Genomic DNA, 27523 nt, shown 5'->3' with positions numbered 1-27523 from the left:
GGTCCACACGATCAAAAGCTTTCTCCTGATCCAACGAAAGTAAACCCACATTTACATCAGACAGTTTACAAATGTCTAAAACATCTCTTATCAGAAACAAGTTGTCAACAATAGAGCGATCAGGTACACAGTAGGACTGGTCCTTGTGGATCAACAACCCCAGATACTCTTTCAACCTGTTTGAGAGACATTTAGAAACAATTTTATATTCTGCGCACAGCAAAGCAACAGGTCTCCAATTTTTTATGAGAGCCAAATCCCCCTTTTTGGCAACAGTGAAAGCACTGCACGTTGACAGGATACAGGAAGAGAACCCTCATGAAAAGATTCACACATCACTTCATAAAAGTCCTCCCCAATAGACCCCCAAAAGTGCTTATAAAACTCAGATGGTAAACCATCGATGCCAGGGGCTCGGCCTGTTGAGAGCTGCATAACTGCTGTGGACAGCTCCTGCAGTGTAATGTCAGCGTCCAATGCAACTCTCTGCTCAGGTCCCAATTTAGGAAGACCATGTAACAACTGTTCAGTACACATAGAGTCACAATCCTCCGCCTTATAAAGGGACGAGTAGAAATCCACGGCATGTTGACGCAGTTCAATATCATTTGTGGTCACCTTCCCATCAGGGAGACGAAGGCAGACCATCTGTTTACGTTGAAATGTCGACTGTCCTAGGTTAAAAAAAAGCACTAGGAGCATCCATATCCTTGAGGGAAGCGAAACGAGACCTAATCAAGGCACCCTTCACTCTTTCATGCAGAAACGACCTCAGTTTATGTCTCTTGTCCTGTAAGTTCATGACTAGTCCAGGGTCATTCTGAGTGAGCAGCTTCAATTCAATAGATTTGATGTCCTGTTCAAGGGCCTTGATAGTCTCTTTAAATTCAGTTTGAGACAGAGCAGTATACTGTTGACAAAAAACTCATATTTGGGCCTTCCCAACCTCCCACCATTGTCTCAAGGACTCAAAATTCCCTTTTATACCCCTCCATTTTTCCCAAAACAACAAAAACCTGTCACAAAACATGACATCATGTAACAATTTAACATTAAAATACCAGTAAGGTGATGACCTTCGTGGACAGGACAAGTGAATATCAACAGTAACCATATGATGATCAGAGAAACCCACAGGAGTAATGGCACACTTTCCAACCCTACTACAGTATTGCTCAGATAAATTCAACCTGTCTAACCGTGCTGCACTGACACGACCTTCATTAATTTTTAGCCATGTGTACTGCCTAACTTTGGCATTCCTTACTCTCCACACATCAGAAAGCTCAAACTCAGTTAATAGGCCAGACAGGCAAGTGGCTGACCGCAGGTGAGGTTCTTCAGCGGTGCGATCAACAGTAAAATCCACTGTACAGTTCCAGTCACCCCCTAAAACCATACACCCCTCTTGGTCACACTGTCTTAAGGTTTCCTTTATTTGATCAAATACAGCAATACGCTCTGTACCCTCATTAGGAGCATAAACATAAAAAATAAAAATAAAAAACATAACATCCACCTTGACCAATAAAACCCGACCCTTGACAATCTCTGTTGTAGATACCACAGTCACCCCTAAGCCTGAGGAAAACAATATTGCCACCCCAGCACTGAAATTAGTACCATGACTGAGTACATGCTGCCCCTCCCACCACATACCCCAGTCAACCTCATTTTCCTCATCGCTATGTGTCTCCTGTAGGAAAACTACATTAAGCCTTTTCTGTTTTATTACTTCTATAACCCAAGCCCTCTTATTCCTGTCCCTTCCCCCATTCATATTGAGAGAACCTACCCTTAGTACCTCCATGTAGAAAAGAGAAAAGAAAAGCAGAAGAAACCACAGAGAAACCAACGAGAAAAAAGACACCCTATGAAGCATGATCATCATCATTATTTTTTTTTCTTCTCTTCACCTGAACATGTTTCCCACCACCTTTTGCTGCTGCAACAGCAGTAATAAATTTCCTCAAGCGAAACCGCTTCTTCTCACTCAGCTGGTCTAACCCCACCGTCTTCTGTAACATCACAGCTGACCTCACAAACTTATCAACATCAAAATAATCTGCCAATTTGACAGATTTCCCAAAAGTCTGATCCAGAAACTAATTTACCTCCTCTAGATCATAAACTGAGTCCTCACCAGCAGCTGTCATATCTAAAGAGCTATCCATATCCTTCTCTTGATCCTCCTCAGCTGAGAACACAGACAACTGACTCCCCTCTACCACATCCCTTTCAACACTCCCCACTTGCACCTCATCACTCGTACCAGGCATCTCCTCCACTATCTGGGAGACTAGCCCCACCTGAACATCACTACTCATAGTGGGCATCTTCTCCACTAACTGAGAGCCTAGCTCCACATGAACCCCAGCACTCGTAGTGGGCATCTCCTCCACCACCTGGGAGCTTAGCTCCACATGAAAACCCTCCTGTACCTCATTACTCGTAGTGGGCAACTCCTCCACTCCCTGGGAGCCTAGCTCCACATGAACTCCCCCTTTACCCCAGCACTCATACTGGGCACCTGCTCACCAGTCTGAGGAACTGGCTCTTCAGATACATCCTTACCTTCTACAACAATACAATACTTGTTATGTAGCATAACATTTCCCTCTAATACAAGTTGCAACCCCGTGCCCTCAACACGGATAACTTGTTCCTCAGCAACAGGTGCTTGTGGCTGCTCTGCCGCTGTCGGCCCACCTCTCTCTACATCAGAGGGCCCTGGCGTTACGATGACCACCTGTGCCCCTCCCTCTGCCTTCTCCCTTTTCGGGCAAGCATGTCGCTTATGACCAACATCCCCACACTCAAAACACCGTTGACTACCCGTACTAGCATAAGCCATATACAATCTACTGGCATACTTGATTTTAAACGATAACTCTAAAGTTTGCTGCGGTGATTCCAAAAACATAAACACCTGTCGCCGAAATGACATTACCTGTTTCAACGCCGGGTGTTTGCAACCCAACGGGACAACCTTAATTGAACTGGCGAACTTCCCAAAGCGCAATAACTCGCGCTCCAATAGCTCATTAGGAATAAACGGTGGTACATTTGAAATCGTTACCCTTGTTGACGGAGAAAAAAGCGGCGTAACTTGAATAAACATTCCTTTAAGAAGTACACCATGCTCAACCATCTGATCAACTAGACACTCTTCTTTAAGAAGTACACCATGCTCAACCAAATCAAATCAAATCAAATTTTATTTGTCACATACACATGGTTAGCAGATGTTAATGGGAGTGTAGCGAAATGCTTGTGCTTCTAGTTCCGACAATGCAGTAATAACCAACAAGTAATCTAACTAACAATTCCAAAACTACTGTCTTATACACAGTGTAAGGGGATAAAGAATATGTACATAAGGATATATGAATGAGTGATGGTACAGAGCAGCATAGGCAAGATACAGTAGATGGTATCGAGTACAGTATATACATATGAGATGAGTATGTAAACAAAGTGGCATGGTTAAAGTGGCTAGTGATACATGTATTACATAAGGATGCAGTCGATGATATAGAGTACAGTATATACGTATGCATATGAGATGAATAATGTAGGGTAAGTAACATTATATAAGGTAGCATTGTTTAAAGTGGCTAGTGATATATTTACATCATTTCCCATCAATTCCCATTATTAAAGTGGCTGGAGTTGAGTCAGTGTCAGTGTCAGTGTGTTGGCAGCAGCCACTCAATGTTAGTGGTGGCTGTTTAACAGTCTGATGGCCTTGAGATAGAAGCTGTTTTTCAGTCTCGGTCCCAGCTTTGATGCACCTGTACTGACCTCGCCTTCTGGATGATAGCGGGGTGAACAGGCAGTGGCTCGGGTGGTTGATGTCCTTGATGATCTTTATGGCCTTCCTGTAACATTGGGTGGTGTAGGTGTCCTGGAGGGCAGGTAGTTTGCCCCCGGTGATGCGTTGTGCAGACCTCACTACCCTCTGGAGAGCCTTACGGTTGAGGGCGTAGCAGTTGCCGTACCAGGCGGTGATACAGCCCGCCAGGATGCTCTCGATTGTGCATCTGTAGAAGTTTGTGAGTGCTTTTGGTGACAAGCCGAATTTCTTCAGCCTCCTGAGGTTGAAGAGGCGCTGCTGCGCCTTCTTCACGATGCTGTCTGTGTGAGTGGACCAATTCAGTTTGTCTGTGATGTGTATGCCGAGGAACTTAAAACTTGCTACCCTCTCCACTACTGTTCCATCGATGTGGATAGGGGGGTGTTCCCTCTGCTGTTTCTTAAAGTCCACAATCATCTCCTTACTTTTGTTGACGCTGAGTGTGAGGTTATTTTCCTGACACCACACTCCGAGGGCCCTCACCTCCTCCTTGTAGGCCGTCTCGTCGTTGTTGGTAATCAAGCCTACCACTGTTGTGTCGTCCGCAAACTTGATGATTGAGTTGGAGGCGTGCGTGGCCACGCAGTCGTGGGTGAACAGGGAGTACAGGAGAGGGCTCAGAACGCACCCTTGTGGGGCCCCAGTGTTGAGGATCAGCGGGGATGATGTTGCCTACATCTCAGCGGAGATGTTGTTGCCTACCCTCACCACCTGGGGGCGGCCCGTCAGGAAGTCCAGTACCCAGTTGCACAGGGCGGGGTCGAGACCCAGGGTCTCGAGCTTGATGACGAGCTTGGAGGGTACTATGGTGTTGAATGCCGAGCTGTAGTCGATGAACAGCATTCTCACATAGGTATTCCTCTTGTCCAGATGGGTTAGGGCAGTGTGCAGTGTGGTTGAGATTGCATCGTCTGTGGACCTATTTGGGCGGTAAGCAAATTGGAGTGGGTCTAGGGTAGGGTGGAGGGTGGAGGTGATATGGTCCTTGACTAGTCTCTCAAAGCACTTCATGATGACGGAAGTGAGTGCTACGGGGCGGTAGTCGTTTAGCTCAGTTACCTTAGCTTTCTTGGGAACAGGAACAATGGTGGCCCTCTTGAAGCATGTGGGAACAACAGACTGGTATAGGGATTGATTGAATATGTCTGTAAACACACCGGCCAGCTGGTCTGAGGGCGCGGCTGGGGATGCCGTCTGGGCCTGCAGCCTTGCGAGGGTTAACACGTTTAAATGTCTTACTCACCTCGGCTGCAGTGAAGGAGAGACTGCATGTTTTCGTTGCAGGCCGTGTCAGTGGCACTGTATTGTCCTCAAAGCAGGCAAAAAAGTTATTTAGTCTGCCTGGGAGCAAGACATCCTGGTCCGTGACTGGGCTGGAAGTGCAGCCCAAACACACCCTACCATCTGATCAACCAGACACTCTTCTTTAAGAAGTACGCCATGCTCAACCATCCGATCAACTAGACACTCTTCTTTAAGAAGTACCACCACAGCTTTATTCATCCGGGATGCATAAGCAATATTCTCATAGCCTACCTTCTCTCCTACGGCGACCAGAAACTCCTCCACCGTGACAGCAGCTTCAGTAACACACCTAAAGCCATGCCGAAGTGACAGGGACGGAATCCCCATTCGGGCTGCCATCCCCGCCAAAATCAGGGTAATTTCGATACGAAAACAAAATACTTAATTCTACCACAACAAAAATAATAACGTTAATCAGCACAGAAGAAAAACAAAAAAATGCCACCAAGAAATAGCAAACCGAAAGAAAGTTGTGAATATCTAACTCTCCACAACACACGCACTCCTTCACTCAAACAATTCCCAGCATGCACCAATCACTCCCAGCATGCAGAGAGAGAGAGAGAGAGAGAGAGAGAGAGAGAGAGAGAGAGAGAGACAGTAGGAGAGAGACAGAGAGAGACAGAGAGAGAGAGAGAAAGAGAGAGAGACAGAGAGAGAGAAAGAGAGAGAGAGAGAAAGAGAGAGAGAGAGAAAGAGAGAGAGACAGTAGGAGAGAGACAGAGAGAGAGAGAGAGAGAGAAAGAGAGAGAGAGACAGAGAGAGAGAGAGGCAGAGAGAAAGAGAGAGAGAGAGACAGAGAGAGAGGGCCCTGACGGTAAATCTCAGTAAGACCAAAATAATGGTGTTCCAAAAAAGGTCCAGTCACCAGGACCACAAATACAAATTCCATCTAGACACTGTTGCCCTAGAGCACACAAAAAACTATACATACCTTGGCCTAAACATCAGCGCCACAGGTAACTTCCACAAAGTCGTGAACGATCTGAGAGACAAGGCAAGAAGGGCATTCTATGCCATCAAAAGGAACATACATTTCAACATACCAATTAGGATTTGGCTAAAAATACTTGAATCAGTCATAGAGCCCATTGCCCTTTATGGTTGTGAGGTCTGGGGTCCGCTCACCAACCAAGACTTCACAAAATGGGACAAACACCAAATTGAGACTGCACGCAGAATTCTGCAAAAATATCCTCTGTGTACAACATAGAACACCAAATAATGCATGCAGAGCAGAATTAGGCCGATACCCACTAATTATCAAAATCAGAAAAGAGCCGTTCAATTCTATAACCACCTAAAAGGAAGCGATTCCCAAACCTTCCATAACAAAGCCATCACCTACAGAGAGATGAACCTGGAGAAGAGTCGCCTAAGCAAGCAGGTCCTGGGGCTCTGTTCACAAACACAAACACACCCTACAGAGCCCCAGGACAGCAGCACTATTAGACCCAACCAAATCATGAGAAAACAAAAAGATAATTACTTGACACATTGGAAAGAATTAACAAAAAAACAGAGCAAACTAGAATGCTATTTGGCCCTACACAGAGAGTACACAGCGGCAGAATACATGCCCACTGTGACTGACCCAAAATTAAGGAAGGCTTTGACTATGTACAGACTCAGTGAGCATAGCCTTGCTATTGAGAAAGGCCGCCGTAGGCAGTCATGGCTCTCAAGAGAAGACAGGCTATGTGCTCATTGCCAACAAAATGAGGTGGAAACTGAGCTGCACTTCCTAACCTCCTGCCCAATGTATGACCATATTAGAGAGACATATTTCCCTCAGATTACACAGATCCACAAAGAATTCGAAAACAAATCCAATTTTGATAAACTCCCATATCTACTGGGGGAAATTCCACAGTGTGCCATCACAGCAGCAAGATGTGTGACCTGTTGCCACAAGAAAAGGGCAACCAGTGAAGAACAAACACCATTGTAAATACAACCCATATTTATGCTTATTTATTTTATCTTGTGTCCTTTAACCATTTGTTCAATGTTAAAACACTGTATATATATAATATGACATTTGTAATGTCTTCATTGTTTTGAAACTTCTGTATGTGTAATGTTTACTGTTATTTTTATTGTTTATTTCACTTTATATATTATCTACCTCACTTGCTTTGGCAATGTTAACACATGTTTCCCATGCCAATAAAGCCCCTTGAATTGAATTGAATTGAGAGAGAGAGAGACAGAGAGAGAGAGAGAGAGAGAGAGAGAGAGACAGAGAGAGACAGAGAGAAAGAGAGAGGGAGAGAGACAGAGAGAGAGACAGAGAGAAGTAAAGAGAGAGAGACAGAGAGAGAGAGAGACAGAGAGAGAGAGAGAGACAGACAGACATAGAGAGACAGAGAGAAGGAAAGAGAGAGAGAGAGAGAGAGAGAGAGAGAGAGAGAGAGAGAGAGAGGAGAGAGAGAGAGAGAGAAGAGGTCACGATCAGATGAGCTCCTGCATTTTTCAGCATTTTCTTTAAAAAAGATAGATTAGGAGTTAGATAAACTTGGATTTTTTGTCAGGAAAACATACTGGATTCTACCCTCTACAACATAAACCCCACTTCAAATCAAAACTTAAAACCTACAACCTGATTTTGGACGGAATTACGGAATCACCTGGAAGGTTCACAACTACCAGAATGTATTACTCTATACAGCAAATTCTCTGGAAAACAACAGAAACCTGAAAACACCATCCCAACCTGGAACTGAGTGAGTAATGTTTAGTCTGAAACTATATTTTATCTCCAAAAGCAAAGAAGAAAAATACACAACATTACTTTATAAGGACTGAATTCTAACATAATTCTGCCAAGCTTGATACAGCTTCAACTAGCACTGACGTGTCAAGTGAGAGGTGTCAAAGCCCTTTAGCCCAACAATGGCAGGAGAGTCACACAGTCTACCCCAACCAAATGGAGAGGCCTTAGAAGCTCCCTCCTGCTGTTCAGAGGTAATTAAAATACAGTACCCTGTGCATGTAAATAATGATAAAGCAAGAAAAGATTACAAAATGAAGCTCCTTATGGAAAATCAAGAGACACTTTTTGCGGACTATTACAAAAATGGGAACATCAGCAACCTTATCTTCCACACAAACCATCCCCTGGCATGGCACAGTGCTATATTAGCACACTACCCCTTTGTTAAGAGAGGGGGGGTTAACACGGGGTGGAAACTCAGAATACTTGATAACGAGGACTCTGAGTCAGGTAATATAAATATCTATAAGTCCGGAACAGTAATGGTACAGGGTAACCCCAAACAGTTTCAGCTGGACTTTCACCTAATCAAAGAATTAGCCCAGCAGGAGAAGCTCTCCCTTGATAAAGATACCCCCACCCCGAGCGGGTCAGACCAGACCTCTTCATTATATAACCCCACAGACGAGCAACCCCCAGCGGAGAGTCAAACTCCCAGCACAGATTACCACTCCCTTATTGAAATGAAGGACAAATTCACCCAGCTGGAGGTAAGGCAGGTGGAGCTGGAACAGCAGGTGATTACACTTCAGTCAGCACAGACCCAGACAACAGTCCAGCACAACAACACCCCCTTAACCAGACCCGGAATGCTGGAGGTGGAGAGAGACATATCTGCACTCTGGACAGTGGTGAGAAACTACAACAGGAGAAAGAGGAGAAGAACAGAGCACTCGAGGAGAGGATCAGACTGCTGGTGGAGGAGAGGTTGAGGGGGATGGAGGAGAGGGTGAGGGGGACGGAGGAGAGGTTGAGAGGGACGGCGTGTGACAGAGAACAACCCACTAGAGAGGTGGCCACCCCCACAGAGAAGCCAGCAGAACAGCCCACCTCAGCACCCGACAAAAGTCTCGACACCACAGCAGAACAGTCTACACCAGACCCTGATCATAGAGTCGACATCACAGCAGAACAGACAAATGAAGAACCCCAAGCCCAGCGGCTCTCACCCCCCCTGTCAGCCACCCTGATAGCCCTTCTGACAACCCCCCCACACCCACTGAGGACAAACACAAGACACAGATTGTACTACTTATGGACTCAAATGGGAAATATATAGAAGAAAAAAAACTTTTTCCCAAACACAGTGTGTCTAAACTCTGGTGTCCAAACACCCAGCGCGCCCTCGACCTTCTGTCTGAGGACCAACTAGGCTCACCCAGCCACATAATAATACACACAGGCACAAACGACCTGAGAGCACAGCAGGAAAGGGTGGCCACAGCACTGAAGGGAGTGATTGAAAAGGCTTCTTCTACTTTCCCCAACGCACAAGTGGTTATCTCCACCCTGCTACCACGAAAAGACTTCCACCCTGCCACAATACAGCGGGTAAACGGAAGTATTTCCCGTGACTGTGGCTCAAAACCAAATGTTTTCCTGGCCCACAACTCCACCCTGGACTTGAACAGCCTCTATGACCAGGTCCACCTCTACAAGGCAGCAGTGCCCACCTTTGCCCGAACTCTAAAGGACATCGCTCTCAAACGTATCCCCAACACTTCACACAGGAGCAACAGATCAATAGACACCCCACCCAGACCAGCGAGACACCCTCCCAGACCTGCAGGACCCCCCCCCTGGACCTACACATAGTGGACCCACGCCAAGAGGAATTACATCCAGACCACAGCACACCCAGACACATCCACACCCCCACCCCAACTAATCAACACCCCCCACGTCAACCATGCCCACACCACATTTAGGCCCCCTCAGATCAGACCTATGCCACTCCTGCCCACCCCATGCACCCCACCCCCGCAAAGCGGGCCTCAACATGGAAGCCACACATACGCCCAGGTAGTGAGCGGGCAAACAGTCTCAACCCCCACTCTCACACTCGCCCAAGCCAATGGCATGTACCAGATGCTCAGCAGGCTCTGCTCACACTTACTGGCCTGAGGCCAAACCACAACCAACAACATTGGACACTGGAACAAAAAGCCTTCACTATATCATCCTGGAATATCCAAGGCCTGAGGTCATCTGCCTTTGGCCTAAAGAGCAGAAACCCGGACTTCACCAAAGAAATCGGTAATACAGACGTTGCCCTCTAGGTTACAGAGAGCTGGTAGTCCCATCCACCAAACTACCAGGTGTGAAACAGGGAAGGGACTCAGGGGGTATGCTAATTTGGTATAGAGCAGACCTAACTCACTCCATTAAATTAATCAAAACAGGAACATTCTACATTTGGCTAGAAATTCAAAAGGAAATTATCCTAACAGAGAAAAATGTCCTACTGTGTGCTACCTATATCCCCCCACTAGAATCCCCATACTTTAATGAAGACAGCTTCTCCATCCTGGAGGGGGAAATCAATCATTTCCAGGCCCAGGGACATGTACTAGTCTGCGGCAACCTAAATGCCAGAACCGGACAAGAACCTGACACCCTCAGCACACAGAGGGACAAACACCTGCCTGGAGGTGACAGCATTCCCTCCCACATATGCCCCCCTAGGCACAACTATGACAACACAACCAACAAAAACGGGTCACAACTCCTGCAGCCCTGTCGCACGCTGGGTATGTACATAGTCAATGGTAGGCTTCGAGGGGACTCCTATGGTAGGTACACCTATAGCTCATCTCTTGGCAGTAGAACTGTAGACTACTTTATCACTGACCTCAACCCAGAGTCTCTCAGAGCGTTCACAGTCAGCCCACTGACACCCCTATCAGAATAATCACAATCTACTTAAACAGAGCAATACTCAATCATGAGGCATCAAAGCCAAAGGAACTGAGTAACATTAAGAAATGCAATAGATGGAAGGAATGCAGTTTGGAAACCTACCAAAAAACAATTAGGCAACAACAAATTCAATCCCTTTTAGACAATTTCCTGGGTAAAACGTTCCACTGTAATAGTGAAGGTGTAAACTTGGCAGTAGAAAATCTTAACAGTATATTTGACCTCTCAGCTTCCCTATCAAATCTAAAAATCTCAAATAGAAAACCGAAGAAAATGAACAACAATGACAAATGGTTTGATGAAGAATGCAAAAATCTAAGAAAGAAATTGAGAAACCTGTCCAACCAAAAACATAGAGACCCGGAAAACCTGAGTCTACGCCTTCACTATGGTGAATCACTAAAACAATATAGAAATACACTACGGAAAAAGAAGGAACAGCATGTCAGAAATCAGCTCAATGTAATTGAAGAATCCATAGACTCTAACCACTTCTGGGAAAATTGGAAAACACTAAACAAACAACAACACGAAGAATTATCTATCCAAAATGGAGATGTATGGGTAAACCACTTCGCCAATCTTTTTGGCTCTATAACAAAGAATAAAGAGCAAAAACATATACATGATCAAATACAGATCTTAGAATCAACTATTAAAGACTACCAGAACCCACTGGATTCTCCAATTACATTGAATGAGATACAGGACAAAATAAAAACCCTCTTACCCAAAAAGGCCTGTGGTGTTGATGGTATCCTCAATGAAATGATCAAATATACAGACAACAAATTCCAATTGGCTATACTAAAACTCTTTAACATCATCCTTAGCTCTGGCATCTTCCCCAATATTTGGAACCAAGGACTGATCACCCCAATCCACAAAAGTGGAGACAAATTTGACCCCAATAACTACCGTGGAATATGCGTCAACAGTAACCTTGGGAAAATCCTCTGCATTATCATTAACAGCAGACTCGTACACTTCCTCAATGAAAACAATGTACTGAGCAAATGTCAAATTGGCTTTTTACCAAATTACCGTACAATAGACCATGTATTCACCCTGCACACCCTAATTGACAACCAAACAAACCAAAACAAAGGCAAACTCTTCTCATGCTTTGTTGATTTCAAAAAAGCCTTCGACTCAATTTGGCATGAGGGTCTGCTATACAAACTGATGGAAAGTGGTGTTGGGGGTAAAACATACGACATTATAAAATCCATGTATACAAACAACAAGTGTGCGGTTAAAATTGGCAAAAAACACACAAATTTATTCACACAGGGTCGTGGGGTTAGACAGGGATGCAGCTTAAGCCCCACCCTCTTCAACATATATATCAACGAATTGGCGCGGGCACTAGAAAAGTCTGCAGCACCCGGCCTCACCCTACTAGAATCCGAAGTCAAATGTCTGCTGTTTGCTGATGATCTGGTGCTTCTGTCACCAACCAAGGAGGACCTATAGCAGCAACTATATCTTATGCACAGATTATGTCAGACCTGGGCCCTGACAGTAAATCTCAGTAAGACCAAAATAATGGTGTTCCAAAAAAGGTCCAGTCACCAGGACCACAAATACAAATTCCATCTAGACACAGTTGCCCTAGAGCACACAAAAAACTATACATACCTTGGCCTAAACATCAGCGCCACAGGTAACTTCCACAAAGCTGTGAACGATCTGAGAGACAAGGCAAGAAGGGCATTCTATGCCATCAAAAGGAACATAAATTTCAACATACCAATTAGGATTTGGCTAAAAATACTTGAACCAGTCATAGAGCCCATTGCCCTTTATGGTTGTGAGGTCTGGGGTCCGCTCACCAACCAAGACTTCACAAAATGGGACAAACACCAAATTGAGACTCTGCACGCAGAATTCTGCAAAAATATCCTCCGTGTACAACGTAGAACACCAAATCATGCATGCAGAGCAGAATTAGGCTGATACCCACTAATTATCAAAATCCAGAAAAGAGCCATTAAATTCTATAACCACCTAAAAGGAAGCGATTCCCAAACCTTCCACAACAAAGCCATCACCTACAGAGAGATGAACCTGGAGAAGAGTCCCCTAAGCAAGCTGGTCCTGGGGCTCTGTTCACAAACACAAACACACCCTACAGAGCCCCAGGACAGCAGCACAATTAGACCCAACCAAATCATGAGAAAACAAAAAGATAATTACTTGACACAGAGAGTACACAGCGGCAGAATACATGACCACTGTGACTGACCCAAAATTAAGGAAAGCTTTGACTATGTACAGACTCAGTGAGCTTAGCCTTGCTATTGAGAAAGGCCGCTGTAGGCAGACATGGCTCTCAAGAGAAGACAGGCTATGTGCTCACTGCCCACAAAATGAGGTGGAAACTGAGTTGCACTTCCTAACCTCCTGCCCAATGTATGACCATATTAGAGAGACATATTTCCCTCAGATTACACAGATCCACAAAGAATTCGAAAACAAATCCAGTTTTGATAAACTCCCATATCTACTGGGTGAAATTCCACAGTGTGCCATCACAGCAGCAAGATGTGTGACCTGTTGCCACAAGAAAAGGGCAACCAGTGAAGAACAAACACCATTGTAAATACAACCCATATTTATGCTTATTTATTATATATTGTGTCCTTTACCATTTGTACATTGTTAAAACACTGTATATATATATAATATGACATGTGTAATGTCTTTATTGTTTTGAAACTTCTGTATGTGTGATGCTTACTGTTAATTTTTATTGTTTATTTCACTTTATATATCCACTTTATATATTATCTACCTCACTTGCTTTGGCAATGTTAACATGTTTCCCATGCCAATAAAGCCCTTGAATTGAATTGAATTGAATTGAGAGAGAGAGAGAGAGAGAGAGAGAGAGAGAGAGAGAGAGAGAGACAGAGAGAGAGAGAGAGAGAGAGAGAGAGAGAGAGAGAGAGAGAGAGAGCGAGACAGACAGACAGACAGAGAGAGAAAAACAGAGAGAAGGAAAGAGAGAGAAAGAGAGAGAGAGAGAGACTTTTGTTCATTATCTATTTCACTTGCTTTGGCAATGTAAACATATGTTTCCCATGCCAATAAAGCCCTTAACTTCTTGGATATAGGGGGCGCTCTTTTAATTTATGGATAAAAAAACGTGCCCGTTTTAAGCGCAATATTTTGTCATGAAAAGATGCTCGACTATGCATATAATTGGCAGCTTTGGAAAGAAAACACTCTAAGGTTTCCAAAACTGCAAAGATATTATCTGTGAGTGCCACAGAACTCATGCTACAGGCGAAACCAAGATGAAACTTCAACCAGGAAATGGGCAGAATTTTTGAAGCTCTGTTTTCCATTGTCTCCTTATATGGCTGTGAATGCGCCGGGAATGAGCCTGCCCTTTCTATCGTTTCTCCAAGGTGTCTGCAGCATTGTGACGTATTTGTAGGCATATCATTGGAAGATTGGCCATAAGAGACTACATTAACCGGGGGTCCGCCCGGTGTCCTTTGTCTAAATTGGTGCGTAATCTACAAGCTGCACGCAGTCATCCAGTGATTGAGAGGAGAGAGGAGGCTTTCAACGAACGATATATCATGAAGAGATATGTGAAAAACACTTTGAGGATTGATTCTAAACAACGTTTACCATGTTTCAGTCGATATTATGGAGTTAATTTGGAAAAAAGTTAGGCGTTTTGAAGACTGAATTTTCGGGTTTTTTTGGTAGCCAAACGTGACGCACCAAATGGAGCAATTTCTCCTAAACAAATAATCTTTCAGGAAAAACTGAGCATTTGCTATCTAACTGAGAGTCTCCTCATTGAAAACATCTGAAGTTCTTCAAAGGTAATGATTTTATTTGAATGATTTTCTGGTTTTTGTGAACATGTTGCCTGCTGATGCTAACGCTAAATGCTACGCTAGCTGCGCTAGCTGTTACACAAATGCTTGTTTTGCTATGGTTGAGAAGCATATTTTGAAAATCTAAGATGACAGTGTTGTTAACAAAAGGCTAAGCTTGAGAGCTAGCATATTAATTTCATTTCATTTGCGATTTTCATGAATAGTTAACGTTGCGTTATGGTAATGAGTTTGAGGCTGTTTTCACGATCCCGGATCCGGGATGGCTCGACGCAAGAAGTTAAATAGAAATTGAAATTGAAAGACTGGTAAACCACAGTGACATCATGACACCATCACCATGGATGGTGTCATACAGACAATGGCCCTATCAGGATGGTGGAGCAGAGCACACTCCACAAAGAAATGGATGGAAAAGATCAGACACTCTGAGCTATCAGACCAAGAAAAAGCTACAATGCACAGGGCTCTAAAGTGCGACCAATTTGGCCTATGCGCCAAAATATTTTGCTGTGTGAACTGGAGTTCAGCGGCTGAGATCCTTTAAACGCATAAATTCAGACAGTCACGCTTTCGTCACCCTCATGCTGATGCTAGTAAGCAGGCTAGGTAGTGCTAGGTATCAACAACCAATCCAGTAGGGGCTGGAAACTATAGTGAACTTCGATTGGTCAATAGCAATGCGATGTCACGGAATACACAACAAAAGTGAATATTTTCTCAACTTTGGTCCCGCCCTGTTCACGCTCCCTCGCCCATGATCACGTCGCCGAACGGTCCACCCACCCACTTCGCTTCCTTCATTGAAAATGAATGGGCTTCCGCTGTTTCATCATCCCCAACGTGCTATATGGAGCTCTTGTGTGAATTTGGGAGCACCGTGAGACAAAACAAATTCCAAACTATATAGTACCAGTCAAAAGTTTGGACACCTACTCATTCAAGGGTTTTTTACTATTTTTAATATTTTCTACATTATAAAATAATAGTGAAGTCACCAAAACTATGAAATAACACATATGGAATCATGTAGTAACCAAAAAAGTGTTAAACAAATCAAAGTATATTTTAGAATTTAGATGAGATTCTTCTTCTTGCCACCCTTTGCCTTGATGACAGCTTTGCACACTACTCTGTGTCTCACAAAGTCACGGCGGTTGGAACTAAAAATCTCAAATTTGGACTACCTCATGAAGCTGGTTGAGAGAATGCCAAGAGTTTGCAACGCTTTCATCTTGGCAAAGGGAGGCAACTTTGAAGAATCTCAAATATAAAATATATTTTGATTTGTTTAACACTTTTTTGGTTACTACATTCCACGTGTTATTTCATAGTTTTGATGTCTTCATTATTATTCTACAATGTAGAAAACAGGAAGAAATTAAGAAAAATCCTAGAAATTCTTTATTTTTTTATTTAACCTTTATTTAACAAGGCAAGTCAGTTAAGAACAAATTCTTATTTACAAAGACGGCCTACCCCGGCCAAACCCTAACCCGGGCGATGCTGGGCCAATTGTGCGCAGCCCTATGGGACTCCCAATCACGGCCGGGTGTGATACAGCCTGGAATCAAACCAGGGTCTGTAGTGACGCCTCTATCAATGAGATGCATTGCCTTAGACCGCTGCGCCACTCGGGAATGAGTAGGTGTGTCCAAACTTTTGACTGGTACTGTATATACAGTGGCAAGAAAAAGTATGTGAACGCTTTGGAATTACCGGGAAATTTACAAAAACTTGGTCATCAAATTTGATCTGATGATCTCAGTCACAACAATAGACAAACATAGTGTGCTTAAACTAATAACACAAAAAGTATTGTATTTTTCTTGTCTATATTTAATACATCATTTAAAAATTAACAGCGTAGGTTGGAAAAAGTATGTGAACCCCTAGGCTAATGACTTATCCAAAAGCTAATTGGAGTCAGGAGTCAGCTAAGCTGGAGTCCAATCAATGAGACAAGATTGGAGATATTGGTTAGGGCTGCCTTGCCCTATAAAAAACATTCACAACATTTTTGTTTGCTATTCACAAGAAGCATTGCCTGATGTGAACCATGCCTCGAACAAAACAAATCTCAGAAGACCTAAGATTAAGAATGGTTGACTTGCATAAAGCTGGAAAGGGTTACAAAAGTATCTCTAAAAGCCTTGCTGTTCATCAGTCCACGGTAAGACAAATAGTCTATAAAAGGATAAAGTCCAGCACTGTTGCTACTCTCCTTAGTAGTGGCCGTCCTGCAAAGATGACTGCAAGAGCACAGCGCAGAATGTTCAATGAGGTTAAGAAGAATCCTAGTGTCAGCTAAAGACTGACAGAAATCTCTGGAACATGCTAACATCTCTGTTGATGAGTCTACGATACGTAAAACACTAAACAAGAATGGTGTTCATGGGAGGACTCCACGGAAAAGGCCACTGCTGTCCAAAAAAACCATTGCTGAACATCTGAAGTTTTCAAAAGTGCACCTGGATGTTCCACAGTACTACTGGCAAAATATTCTGTGGACAGATGAAACTACAATTGAGTTGTTTGGAAGGAACACATAACACTGTGTGGAGAAAAAAAGGCACAGCACAACAACATCAAAACCTCATCCCAACTGTAAAGTCTGGTGGAGGGAGCATCATGGTTTGGGGCTGCTTTGCTGCCTCAGGGTCTGGACAGCCTGCTATCATCGAAGGTTAAATTAAATTCCCACGTTTATCAAGACATTTTGCTGGAGAATGTTAGGCTATCTGTCCGCCAATTAAAGCTCAACAGAAGTTGTGTGATGCAACAGGACAACGACCAAAAACACTGAAGTAAATCAACAACAGAATGGCTTCAACAGACGAAAATACGCCTTCTGGAGTGGCCCAGTCAGAGTCCTGACCTCAACCTGATTGAGACGCTGTGGTATGACCTCAAAATAGTAGTTCACACCAGACATCCCAAGAATATTGCTAAACTGAAACAATTTTGTAAAGAGGAATGGCCCAAAATTACTCCAGACCGTTGTGCAGGTCTGATCCACAACGACAGAACATATTTGGTTGAGGTTATTGCTGCCAAAGGAGGGTCAACCAGTTATTAAATCCAAGGGTTCACATATTTTTCCCACCCTGCACTGTGAATGTTTACATGGTGTGTTCTACAAAGACATGAAAACGTAGAATTGTTTGTGTGTTATTAGTTTAAGCAGACTGCGTTTGTCTGTTGTGATCTAGACGAAGATCAGATCAAATTTTATGTCCAATTTATGCAGAAATCCAGGTATTTCCAAAGGGTTCACATACTTTTTCTTGCCACTGTATGTATATTTATTTTTATTATAATTATGGTAATGATTAGGCTTTGATGTGCCATTGTTTCCCAAGTGCAGATTTGTTTAGCGTCGTGCTTGCACCATTAATACATCGAAAACTGCTTGTATCTAACCCAAACAGTTCAAACGATCAGGCCTGGTCGCATAAAACATCTTAAGTGTTTCCCTTAATGATTTACCTTAAGGAACCATTTCTTCTTACCTGAGGAAATGGTTTAAGGGTGCTGCAGAGAGCCCCTCAAAGCACCTTAAGGGTTTTATGGTAGTTTGAAGGCATGTATGGCAGAAAGTCTCTGGTTACCATGGAGATTACCTGATTCACTGATTGAACTTCTCCTCAAAGATTTCACATTTATTTTGTGAGATCGCAAAATAGAATGTCTTCATTCAAGACAGGAGAATTTTTAAAATTCAGAATAAGTTTATTTGAGTTACTTTTTTACATTCATAAACCATGTCATAGGCCATTCACGGCCGCATTTGTTTTACACTTTGGTCAGTCATATTTGTTACCTCATTAGCTAGCTAGCTAACAACCTGGTGACTTAACCAGTATATCCTAACATGTGGGGGCACAGAAAGAAAGGAAAGGGGATAGCTTCTTCAGGAGATCACTGGTCATAGCAATGAATGAATGACAGATATCTTGCATGTCCTCATCACAAACTTGCTCTTAAAGAGACGGGGTACAATTTCCAGTGCAATGCATCTCAATAGGAACATTGTGCTTTTCCACAAAGTAGAAACCTAATATTCCACAAATCTTTTTAATTTCAATGACAGGTATTTGTATCAACATTTTAGTTTTTATATTAAACTAATTACTTTACCGTGTTAAATATTAGTTTCTAGGGCACAACATGTGCTTCAGAAGTAGCTAGAATTCATATAGGCTATATATCTTATTTTATGGTGTTAGAAAATGTTATGTTGTGCACCTAATGTTTTAAAGCTGGGAGCAATATTCTTTTTCATTTATAGCCCTGACTATGCAGAGTACAAGCACACACACTCTATACTTACACACTATGGGTATTACACTGTAATTCTTCCACTGGGCTGAAATATGATCCCTCAAAAAAGTCCAGAGGGACATATCCCAAGATACACTGGGAGAAGCCTGAGCCCACCCAGCGCCTGACACTAGAACACACACAGTTACTTTAGCCAGCTGCACTATGGTACAGAGCCTGCTCACGTGTGTGTGTGTGTGTGTGTGTGTGTGTGTGTGTGTGTGTGTGTGTGTGTGTGTGTGTGTGTGTGTGTGTGCACATGTGCCGACTGGTCACAAAGCTCCCAGCTTACGTCTCACTCCTTGTGTGAGGCACACTGCAGAAAGAGAGAGGAACAGAGGAGGAGACAAAGAGGTTGGTGTGTATGAACTGTTTGCATGTGTTTGCGTGTGTGTGCAGCAGTCATGTGAGGAGACTTAGCGCTCCACACTCATTGAGTTCATTCTTCATAACAGTCCACACATAGGGAGTGAGGGAGAGAGAGAAAAGAAAAAGAGGGGGGGGTTGGCTGCTATAAAGGAAAACAGAACACCCAAACCTCTACATCTGACTCGGGCTGATTTTATACAGGCTGCCCAATTCTGAAAAAGATCTGTGATTGGTCAAAAGACCAATTAGTTGAAAAAGATCAGAATTGGGCTGCCTGTCTAAACGCAGCCTAAGAACCCATCTGCAAGTAACTGATTTGAAAATGATTAAACAGACAGAAGGCAGTGTGTATTTACTGATGGTGTTGAATCCAGTTTTCTGGACATTTTTATTTTACCTGACTTGCCTTTAACCAGGCAAGTCAGTTAAGAACAAACTCTTATTTTCAATGACGGCCTGGGAACAGTGGGTTAACTGCCTGTTCAGGGGCAGAACGACAGATTGTACCTTGTCAGCTCGGGGGGTTTGAACTCGCAACCTTCCGGTTACTAGTCCAACGCTCTAACCACTAGGCTACTCGGTTCTGTTCACTATTTACATTAAGAATATTGGTTTATCTTTAAAAATATATATATTTCACCTGTGTGCAGATGACACTTGTGTATGCTATTGCCTTGCAGAACTGAAATTGGTACTTAATGCAGGTAAAATGTTTGTGGGTAATTATTTTCTGTTTCATCTCTGTTAGCTTTCGTTTTGTTACTTTGTTCAAGTGTTTTTTTTGATAATAAAATAAATCATGAACACTTTAAGCTGCGCTTTGGTCCACTCCTTCCGACGACAGGCGTTACAGTGACTGTGTGAGACTGTGTGAGACTGTGTGAGACTGTGTGAGACTGTGTGAGACTGTGTGAGACTGTGTGAGACTGTGTGAGACTGTGTGAGACTGTGTGAGACTGAAGCCTTGCATCTCACTCATCTCAATATCTGTGCTGCTGCTTGTGGCAACGACATTTAGCTGAGTCTAACTTTAACTTTTTGTTAAATAGCAGAAAACAAATAATTCAGTCAACATTCCTTCCGGTCTTAGACTATGGCGATATTATCTATATCATGTGTCAAACTCATTCCACTGAGGACCGAGTGTCTGCCGATTTTTGCACCTCCCCTCACCTGGTTGTCTAGGTCTTATATGAAAGGAAAACACAAAAACCTAAAAGACACCAGGCACTCCATGGAGTGAATTTGACACCTCTGGTCTATATGAATGCAGTTACCACTGTATTGAAGCCACTGGACACAGTTTCACATAGTGCATTACGCTTTATTATGGGCAATAGTTTCAGCACACATCACTGCACTCTGTATCACAAAGTAGTCAAACCAAATGCTTCAGTACATCTGCTGCTCCAAAGCTAACAATTAGGATAATAAGTCCAAGACTTCTGAGGGCAAAGCTAGTGACCTAACAAAGACAACAGCAACACAACAGTCAGTCCTATTCACAGCCCCACATTGAGATAGTGATGGTATCGTCAGTCCTAGGAGAAATTGGGTTAACATGGCGACAATCTGGACCTTGACACGCGCACAAACACACACACGCAAAACACAAAGCTACATTGCACAGCCATCTGTGCATTCACTGCTACTACTGAGCAGATGTAGATATAGGAGTTTGTTTCTGTAGTAGTGGAACTAGACTAGAGAGTGGCAGGGAACTGAGGGACACCTGTATAGTGTGTGTGTTTGTCTCTCTCTTTGTTCTACTAACAGAGTGTGGAGCCTGTAATCCATTCACAAAAGACCAGAGAACAGTAGTGTGAATGGAAGGACTCATCCTTTATAGTAGAACCCACTCTGAATGAAAGTCATCCGTTACAAAGAAAGGATGGAAGAAAAAGACTTCAACAGAAAGATGAATGAAGGATGTTATCTTTGAAAAGACAAGAATGATGTCATCGTTTCATGAGCTCAGAGAAATGTGTGTAAGTGTGTGTGTCTGCGAGCACCCTGCAGTCTCTCTCACCTTAAACCTCTTGTCCTGCAGAACCTTCTTGATGGCCAGCAGCTCTCCAGAGTCACACAGCTTGGCCTGGTAGACCACTCCGAAGGAGCCGTTCCCAATCACCTTGGTGTCTGTATAGCTGACCTCTTGGGGCCTGTCGGGCCCTTGGCCTGGGGTGGCCATCACCGTTGTCACCTTACTGCCATCCTTGTCCCCTGCAGGAGGTACAGAGAGGATGAGGGTAGAGAAGGGGTGAGAGTCTTCAGTGACCTTAAGTGAAGAGTGTGTCTAATGACAAATAAACAAGCGAGACTAGATGACAGACACACTCACATGATCACACTGTCAGAGTTATATTACGAAGCCTGACACACTCACATGATCACACTGTCAGAGTTATATTACGAAGCCTGACACACTCGCATGATCACACTGTCAGAGTTATATTAAGAAGCCTGACACACTCACATGATCACACTGTCAGAGATATATTACGAAGCCTGACACACTCACATGATCACACTGTCAGAGTTATATTACGAAGCCTGACACACTCGCTAACTGACACGTTAACTTTTAACGCCGTGTCTCCGGCGTGCTAGCGTAGTAACAACTACCCCGATGCTTCCCTGTTCCATCTATTGCTGTTCACTGGACCCTATGAGCACTTGGCTTCATAGCTGATGCCTGCTGGTGTCATGCTCGTTTGAATGATTGGACCAAGGCGCAGCGTGCGTAGAATTACACGTTTAAAAAATATGAAACTCACCAAACAAAACAGAAGAAAACTGAAACGTGACATTCTGGGCTGCTCACAGGCAGCAACACACAAACAAGATCCCACAAACAAAAGGTGGGAAAAGGCTGCCTAAATATGATCCCCAATCAGAGACAACGATAGACAGCTGCTTCTGATTGGGAACCATACCAGGCCAACATAGAAAACGAAAAACTAGAATGCCCACCCTAATCACACCCTGACCTAACCAAATAGATAAATAAAAAGTCTCTCTAAGGTCAGGGCGTGACAGCTGGACTGTTCATTAATCACGGTACTCCATTTTGTTTATTTTTTGTTTATCTGTTGGCCCCAGCCTCGAACTCAGACCTTGTGTGTAGTTAACCGACCCTCTCTGCCCATTCATCGCCATTTTACCTGTTGTTGTTGTTTTAGCTGATTAGCTGTTGTTGTCTTACCCTTTGTTGTCTTAGCTAGCTCTCCCAATCAACACCTGTGATTGCTTTATGCCTCGCTTTATGTCTCTCTCAAATGTCAATATGCCTTGTACACCGTTGTTTAGGATAGTTATCATTGATTTAGTTTACTGCTGAGGCCCTAGTCCCACTCAACATGCCTCAGATATCTCCTTTGTCCGACCTCCCACACATGCGGTGACCTCACCCAGCATAACTAGCCCGTCCAGAGATGCAACCTCTCTTATCATCACTCGGTGCCTGGGTTTACCTCCATTGTACCCACACCCCACCATATCCCTGTCTGTACATTATGCCCTGAATCTATTCTACCACACTCAGAAATCTGCTCCTTTTATTCTCTGTCCCCAATGCACTAGATGACCAGTTTTGATAGCCTTTAGCCATACCCTCATCCTACTTCTCCTCTGTTCCTCGGGTAATGTGGAGGTTAACCCAGGCCCTGCGTGTCCCCAGGCACTCTCAATTGTTGACTTCTGTAACCGAAAAGGCCTTGGTTTCATGCATGTTAACATCAGAAGCCTCCTCCCTAAGTTTGTTTTACTCACTGCTTTAACACACTCCGCAAACCCTGATGTTCAAGTTTGCGGACGACACAACAGTGGTAGGCTTGATTACCAACAACAACGAGATGGCCTACAGGGAGGAGGTGAGGGCCCTCGGAGTGTGGTGTCAGAAAAATAACCTCACACTCAACGTCAACAAAACTAAGGAGATGATTGTGGACTTCAGGAAACAGCAGTGGGAACACCCCCCTATCCACATCGATGGAACAGTAGTGGAGAGGGTAGCAAGTTTTAAGTTCCTCGGCATACACATCACAGACAACCTGAATTGGTCCACTCACACAGACAGCATCGTGAAGAAGGCGCAGCGGCGCCTCTTCAACCTCAGGAGGCTGAAGAAATTCGGCTTGTCACCAAAAGCACTCACAAACTTCTACAGATGCACAATCGAGAGCATCCTGGCGGGCTGCATCACCGCCTGGTACGGCAACTGCTCCGCCCACAACCGTAAGGCTCTCCAGAGGGTAGTGAGGTCTGCACAACACATCACCGGGGCAAACTACCTGCCCTCCAGGACACCTACACCACCCGATGTTACAGGAAGGCCATAAAGATCATCAAGGACAACAACCACCTGAGCCTCTGCCTGTTCACCCCGCTATCATCCAGAAGGCGAGGTCAGTACAGGTGCATCAAAGCTGGGACCGAGAGACTGAAAAACAGCTTCTATCTCAAGGCCATCAGACTGTTAAACAGCCACCACTAACATTGAGTGGCTGCTGCCAACACACTGACACTGACACTGACTCAACTCCAGCCACTAAATGATGTAAAATATATCACTAGCCACTTTAAACAATGCTACCTAATATAATGTTACATACCCTACATTATTCATCTCATATGCATACGTATATACTGTACTCTATATCATCTACTGCATCCTTATGTAATACATGTAACACTAGCCACTTTAACTATGCCACTTTGTTTACATACTCATCTCATATGTATATACTGTACTCGATACCATCTACTGTATCTTGCCTATGCTGCTCTGTACCATCACTCATTCATATATCTTTATGTACATATTCTTTATCCCCTTACACTGTGTATAAGACAGTAGTTTTGGAATTGTTAGTTAGATTACTTGTTGGTTATTACTGCATTGTCGGAACTAGAAGCACAAGCATTTCGCTACACTCGCATTAACATCTGCTAACCATGTGTATGTGACAAATAACATTTGATTTGATTTGATCTGATGTCCTTCCCGTGAATGAATCCTGGCTTAGGAAGGCCACCAAAAATGTCCATACCCAACTGCAAACATTTTCCGTCAAGATAGAAATGTCAAAGGGGAGGAGTTGCAATCTACACCAGAGATAGCCTGCAAAGTTATGTCATACTATCCAGGTCTATGCCCAAACAGTTCGAGCTTCTAATCTCTCCAGAAATAAGTCTCTCACTTTTGCCGCCTGTTATAGACCCCCCTCAGCTCCCATCTGTGCCCTGGACACCATATGTGAATTGATTTCCCCCCATCTATCTTCAGAGTTCGTTCTGTTAGGTGACTGGGATATGCTTGACACCCCGGCAGTCCTACAATCTAAGCTAGATGGCCTCAATCTCACACAAATGATCATGGAACCTACCAGGTACAACCGCAAATCCGTAAACATGGACCACCTCAAAGATATTATCCTGACCAACTTGCCCTCCAAATACGCCTCTGCTGTATTCAATCAGGATCTCAGCAATCACTGCCTCATTGCCTGTATCCACAATGGGTCCGCGGTCAAACAACCACCAATCATCACTGTCAAACTCTCCCTAAAACACTTCTGCGAGCAGGCCTTTCTAATCGACCTGGCCCGGGTATCCTGGAAGGATATTGACCTCATCCCGTCAGTAGAGGATGCCTGGTCGTTCTTTAAAATAAATTTCCTCACCATCTTAAATAAGCATGCCCCATTCAAAAAATGTGTAACTAAGAACAGATATAGCATAAGAACATATATAACTAAGAACAGATATAGCCCTTGGTTCACCCAGACCTGACTGCCCTTGACCAGCACAAAAACATCCTGTGGCGGACTGCACTAGCATCGAATAGTCCACACGATATGCAACTTTTCAGGGAAGTCAAGAACCAATACAGGGAGTCAGTCAGGAAAGCAAAGGCTAGCTATTTCAAACAGAAATTTGCATTCTGTAGCTCTAACTCAAAAAAGTTTTGGGAAACTGTAAAGTCCATGGAGAATAAAAGCACATCATCCCAGCTGCCCACTGCACTGAGGCTAGGTAACACTGTCTCCACCGATAATTCCACGATAATCGAGAATTTCAATAAGCCTTTCTCTACGGCTGGCCATGCTTTCCTCCTGGCTACCCCAAACACGGCCAAGAGCTCTGCACCCCCCGCAGCTACAGTGGGGCAAAAAAGTATTTAGTCAGCCACCAATTGTGCAAGTTCTCCCACTTAAAAAGATGAGAGAGGCCTGTAATTTTCATCATAAGTACACTTCAACTATGACAGACAAAATTAGAAAAAAAATCCAGAAAATCACATTGTAGGATTTTGAATGAATTTATTTGCAAATTATGGTGGAAAATAAGTATTTGGTCAATAACAAAAGTTTCTCTCAATACTTTGTTGTATACCCTTTGTTAGCAATGACGGAAGTCAAATGTTTTCTGTAAGTCTTCACAGGGTTTTCACACACTGTTGCTGGTATTTTGGCCCATTCCTCCATGCAGATCTCCTCTATAGCAGTGATGTTTTGGGGCTGTTGCTGGGCAACAAGGACTTTCAACTCCCTCCAAAGACTTTCTATGGGGTTGAGATCTGGAGACTGGCTAGGCCACACCAGGACCTTGAAATGCTTCTTACGAAGCCACTCCTTCGTTGCCCGGGCGGTGTGTTTGGGATCATTGTCATGCTGAAAGACCCAGCCACGTTTCATCTTCAATGCCCTTGCTGATGGAAGGAGGTTTTCACTCAAAATCTCACGATACATGACCCCATTCATTCTTTCCTTTACACGGATCAGTCGTCCTGGTCCCTTTGCAGAAAAACAGCCCCAAAGCATGATGTTTCCACCCCCATGCTTCACAGTAGGTATGGTGTTCTTTGGATGCAACTCAGCATTCTTTGTCCTCCAAACACGACGAGTTGAGTTTTTACCAAAAAGTTATATTTTGGTTTCATCTGACCATATGACATTCTCCCAATCTTCTTCTGGATCATCCAACCGCTCTCTAGCAAACTTCAGACAGGCCTGGACATGTACTGGCTTAAGCAGGGGGACACGTATGGCATTGCGGGATTTGAGTCCCTGGTGGCGTAGTGTGTTACTGATGGTAGGCTTTGTTACTTTGGTCCCAGCTCTCTGCAGGTCATTCACTAGGTCCCCCCGTGTGGTTCTGGGATTTTTGCTCACCGTTCTTGTGATCATTTTGACCCCATGGGGAGAGGTCTTGCATGGAGCCCCAGATCGAGAGAGATTATCAGTGGTCTTGTATGTCTTCCATTTCCTAATAATTGCTCCAACAATTGATTTCTTCAAACCAAGTTGCTTACCTATTGCAGATTCAGTCTTCCCAGCCTGGTGCAGGTCTACAATTTTGTTCCTGGTGTCCTTTGACAGCTCTTTGGTCTTGGCCATATTGGAGTTTGGAGTGTGACTGTTTGAGGTTGTGGACATGTGTCTTTTATACTGATAACAAGTTCAAACAGTTGCCATTAATACAGGTAACGAGTGGAGGACAGAGGAGCCTCTTAAAGAAGAAGTTACAGGTCTGTGAGAGCCAGACCTGTAACTTGCTTGTTTGTAGGTGACTAAATACTTATTTTTCACCATAATTTGCAAATAAATTCATTAAAAATCCTACAATGTGATTTTCTGGATTTTTTTTCTCATTTTGTCTGTCATAGTTCAAGTGTACCTATGATGAAAATTACAGGCCTCTCTCATCTTTTTAAGTGGGAGAACTTGCACAATTGGTGGCTGACTAAATACTTTTCTGCCTCACTGTACTTGCCCATGCCTCCCCAGCCTGTCCTTCACCCAAATCGAGATAGCAGATGTTCTGAAAGAGCTGCAAAACCTGGACCCGTACAAATCAGCTGGGTTAGACAATCTCTTTCTAAAATTATCTGCCGCCATTTTTGCAACCCCTATTACCAGTCTGTTCAACCTCTCTTTCGCATCGACCGAGATCCCCAAAGATTGGAAAGCTGCCACAGTCATCCCCCTCTTCAAAGTGGGTGACACTCTAGATCCAAACTGTTATAAACCTATATCCATCCTGCCCTGCCTTTCTAAAGCCAAGGTAATAAACAGATCACTGACCATTTCGAATCCCACCATACCTTCTCCG

The 27523-nt window shown here is 43.7% G+C and overlaps 1 protein-coding gene across 4 annotated transcripts in view; it reads right to left on the bottom strand.

Moving 5' to 3' along the window:
- The window catches only part of LOC112241148 (glycogen synthase kinase-3 beta), a 65151-nt gene that overhangs the window by 20717 nt on the left and 16911 nt on the right, over nt 1-27523 (bottom strand). For all 4 annotated transcript variants that reach the window (XM_042319817.1, XM_042319818.1, XM_042319815.1 and 1 more), the window contains exon 2: nt 21438-21631. In XM_042319817.1, the coding sequence (XP_042175751.1) occupies nt 21438-21631 (194 nt within the window). The remainder of the gene's footprint in view (nt 1-21437; nt 21632-27523) is intronic.

Source organism: Oncorhynchus tshawytscha, linkage group LG03 (genome assembly GCF_018296145.1).
Source record: "Oncorhynchus tshawytscha isolate Ot180627B linkage group LG03, Otsh_v2.0, whole genome shotgun sequence".
NCBI classification, from domain to species: Eukaryota; Metazoa; Chordata; class Actinopteri; order Salmoniformes; family Salmonidae; genus Oncorhynchus; species Oncorhynchus tshawytscha.
This window is presented reverse-complemented; position numbering and strand designations above follow the sequence as displayed.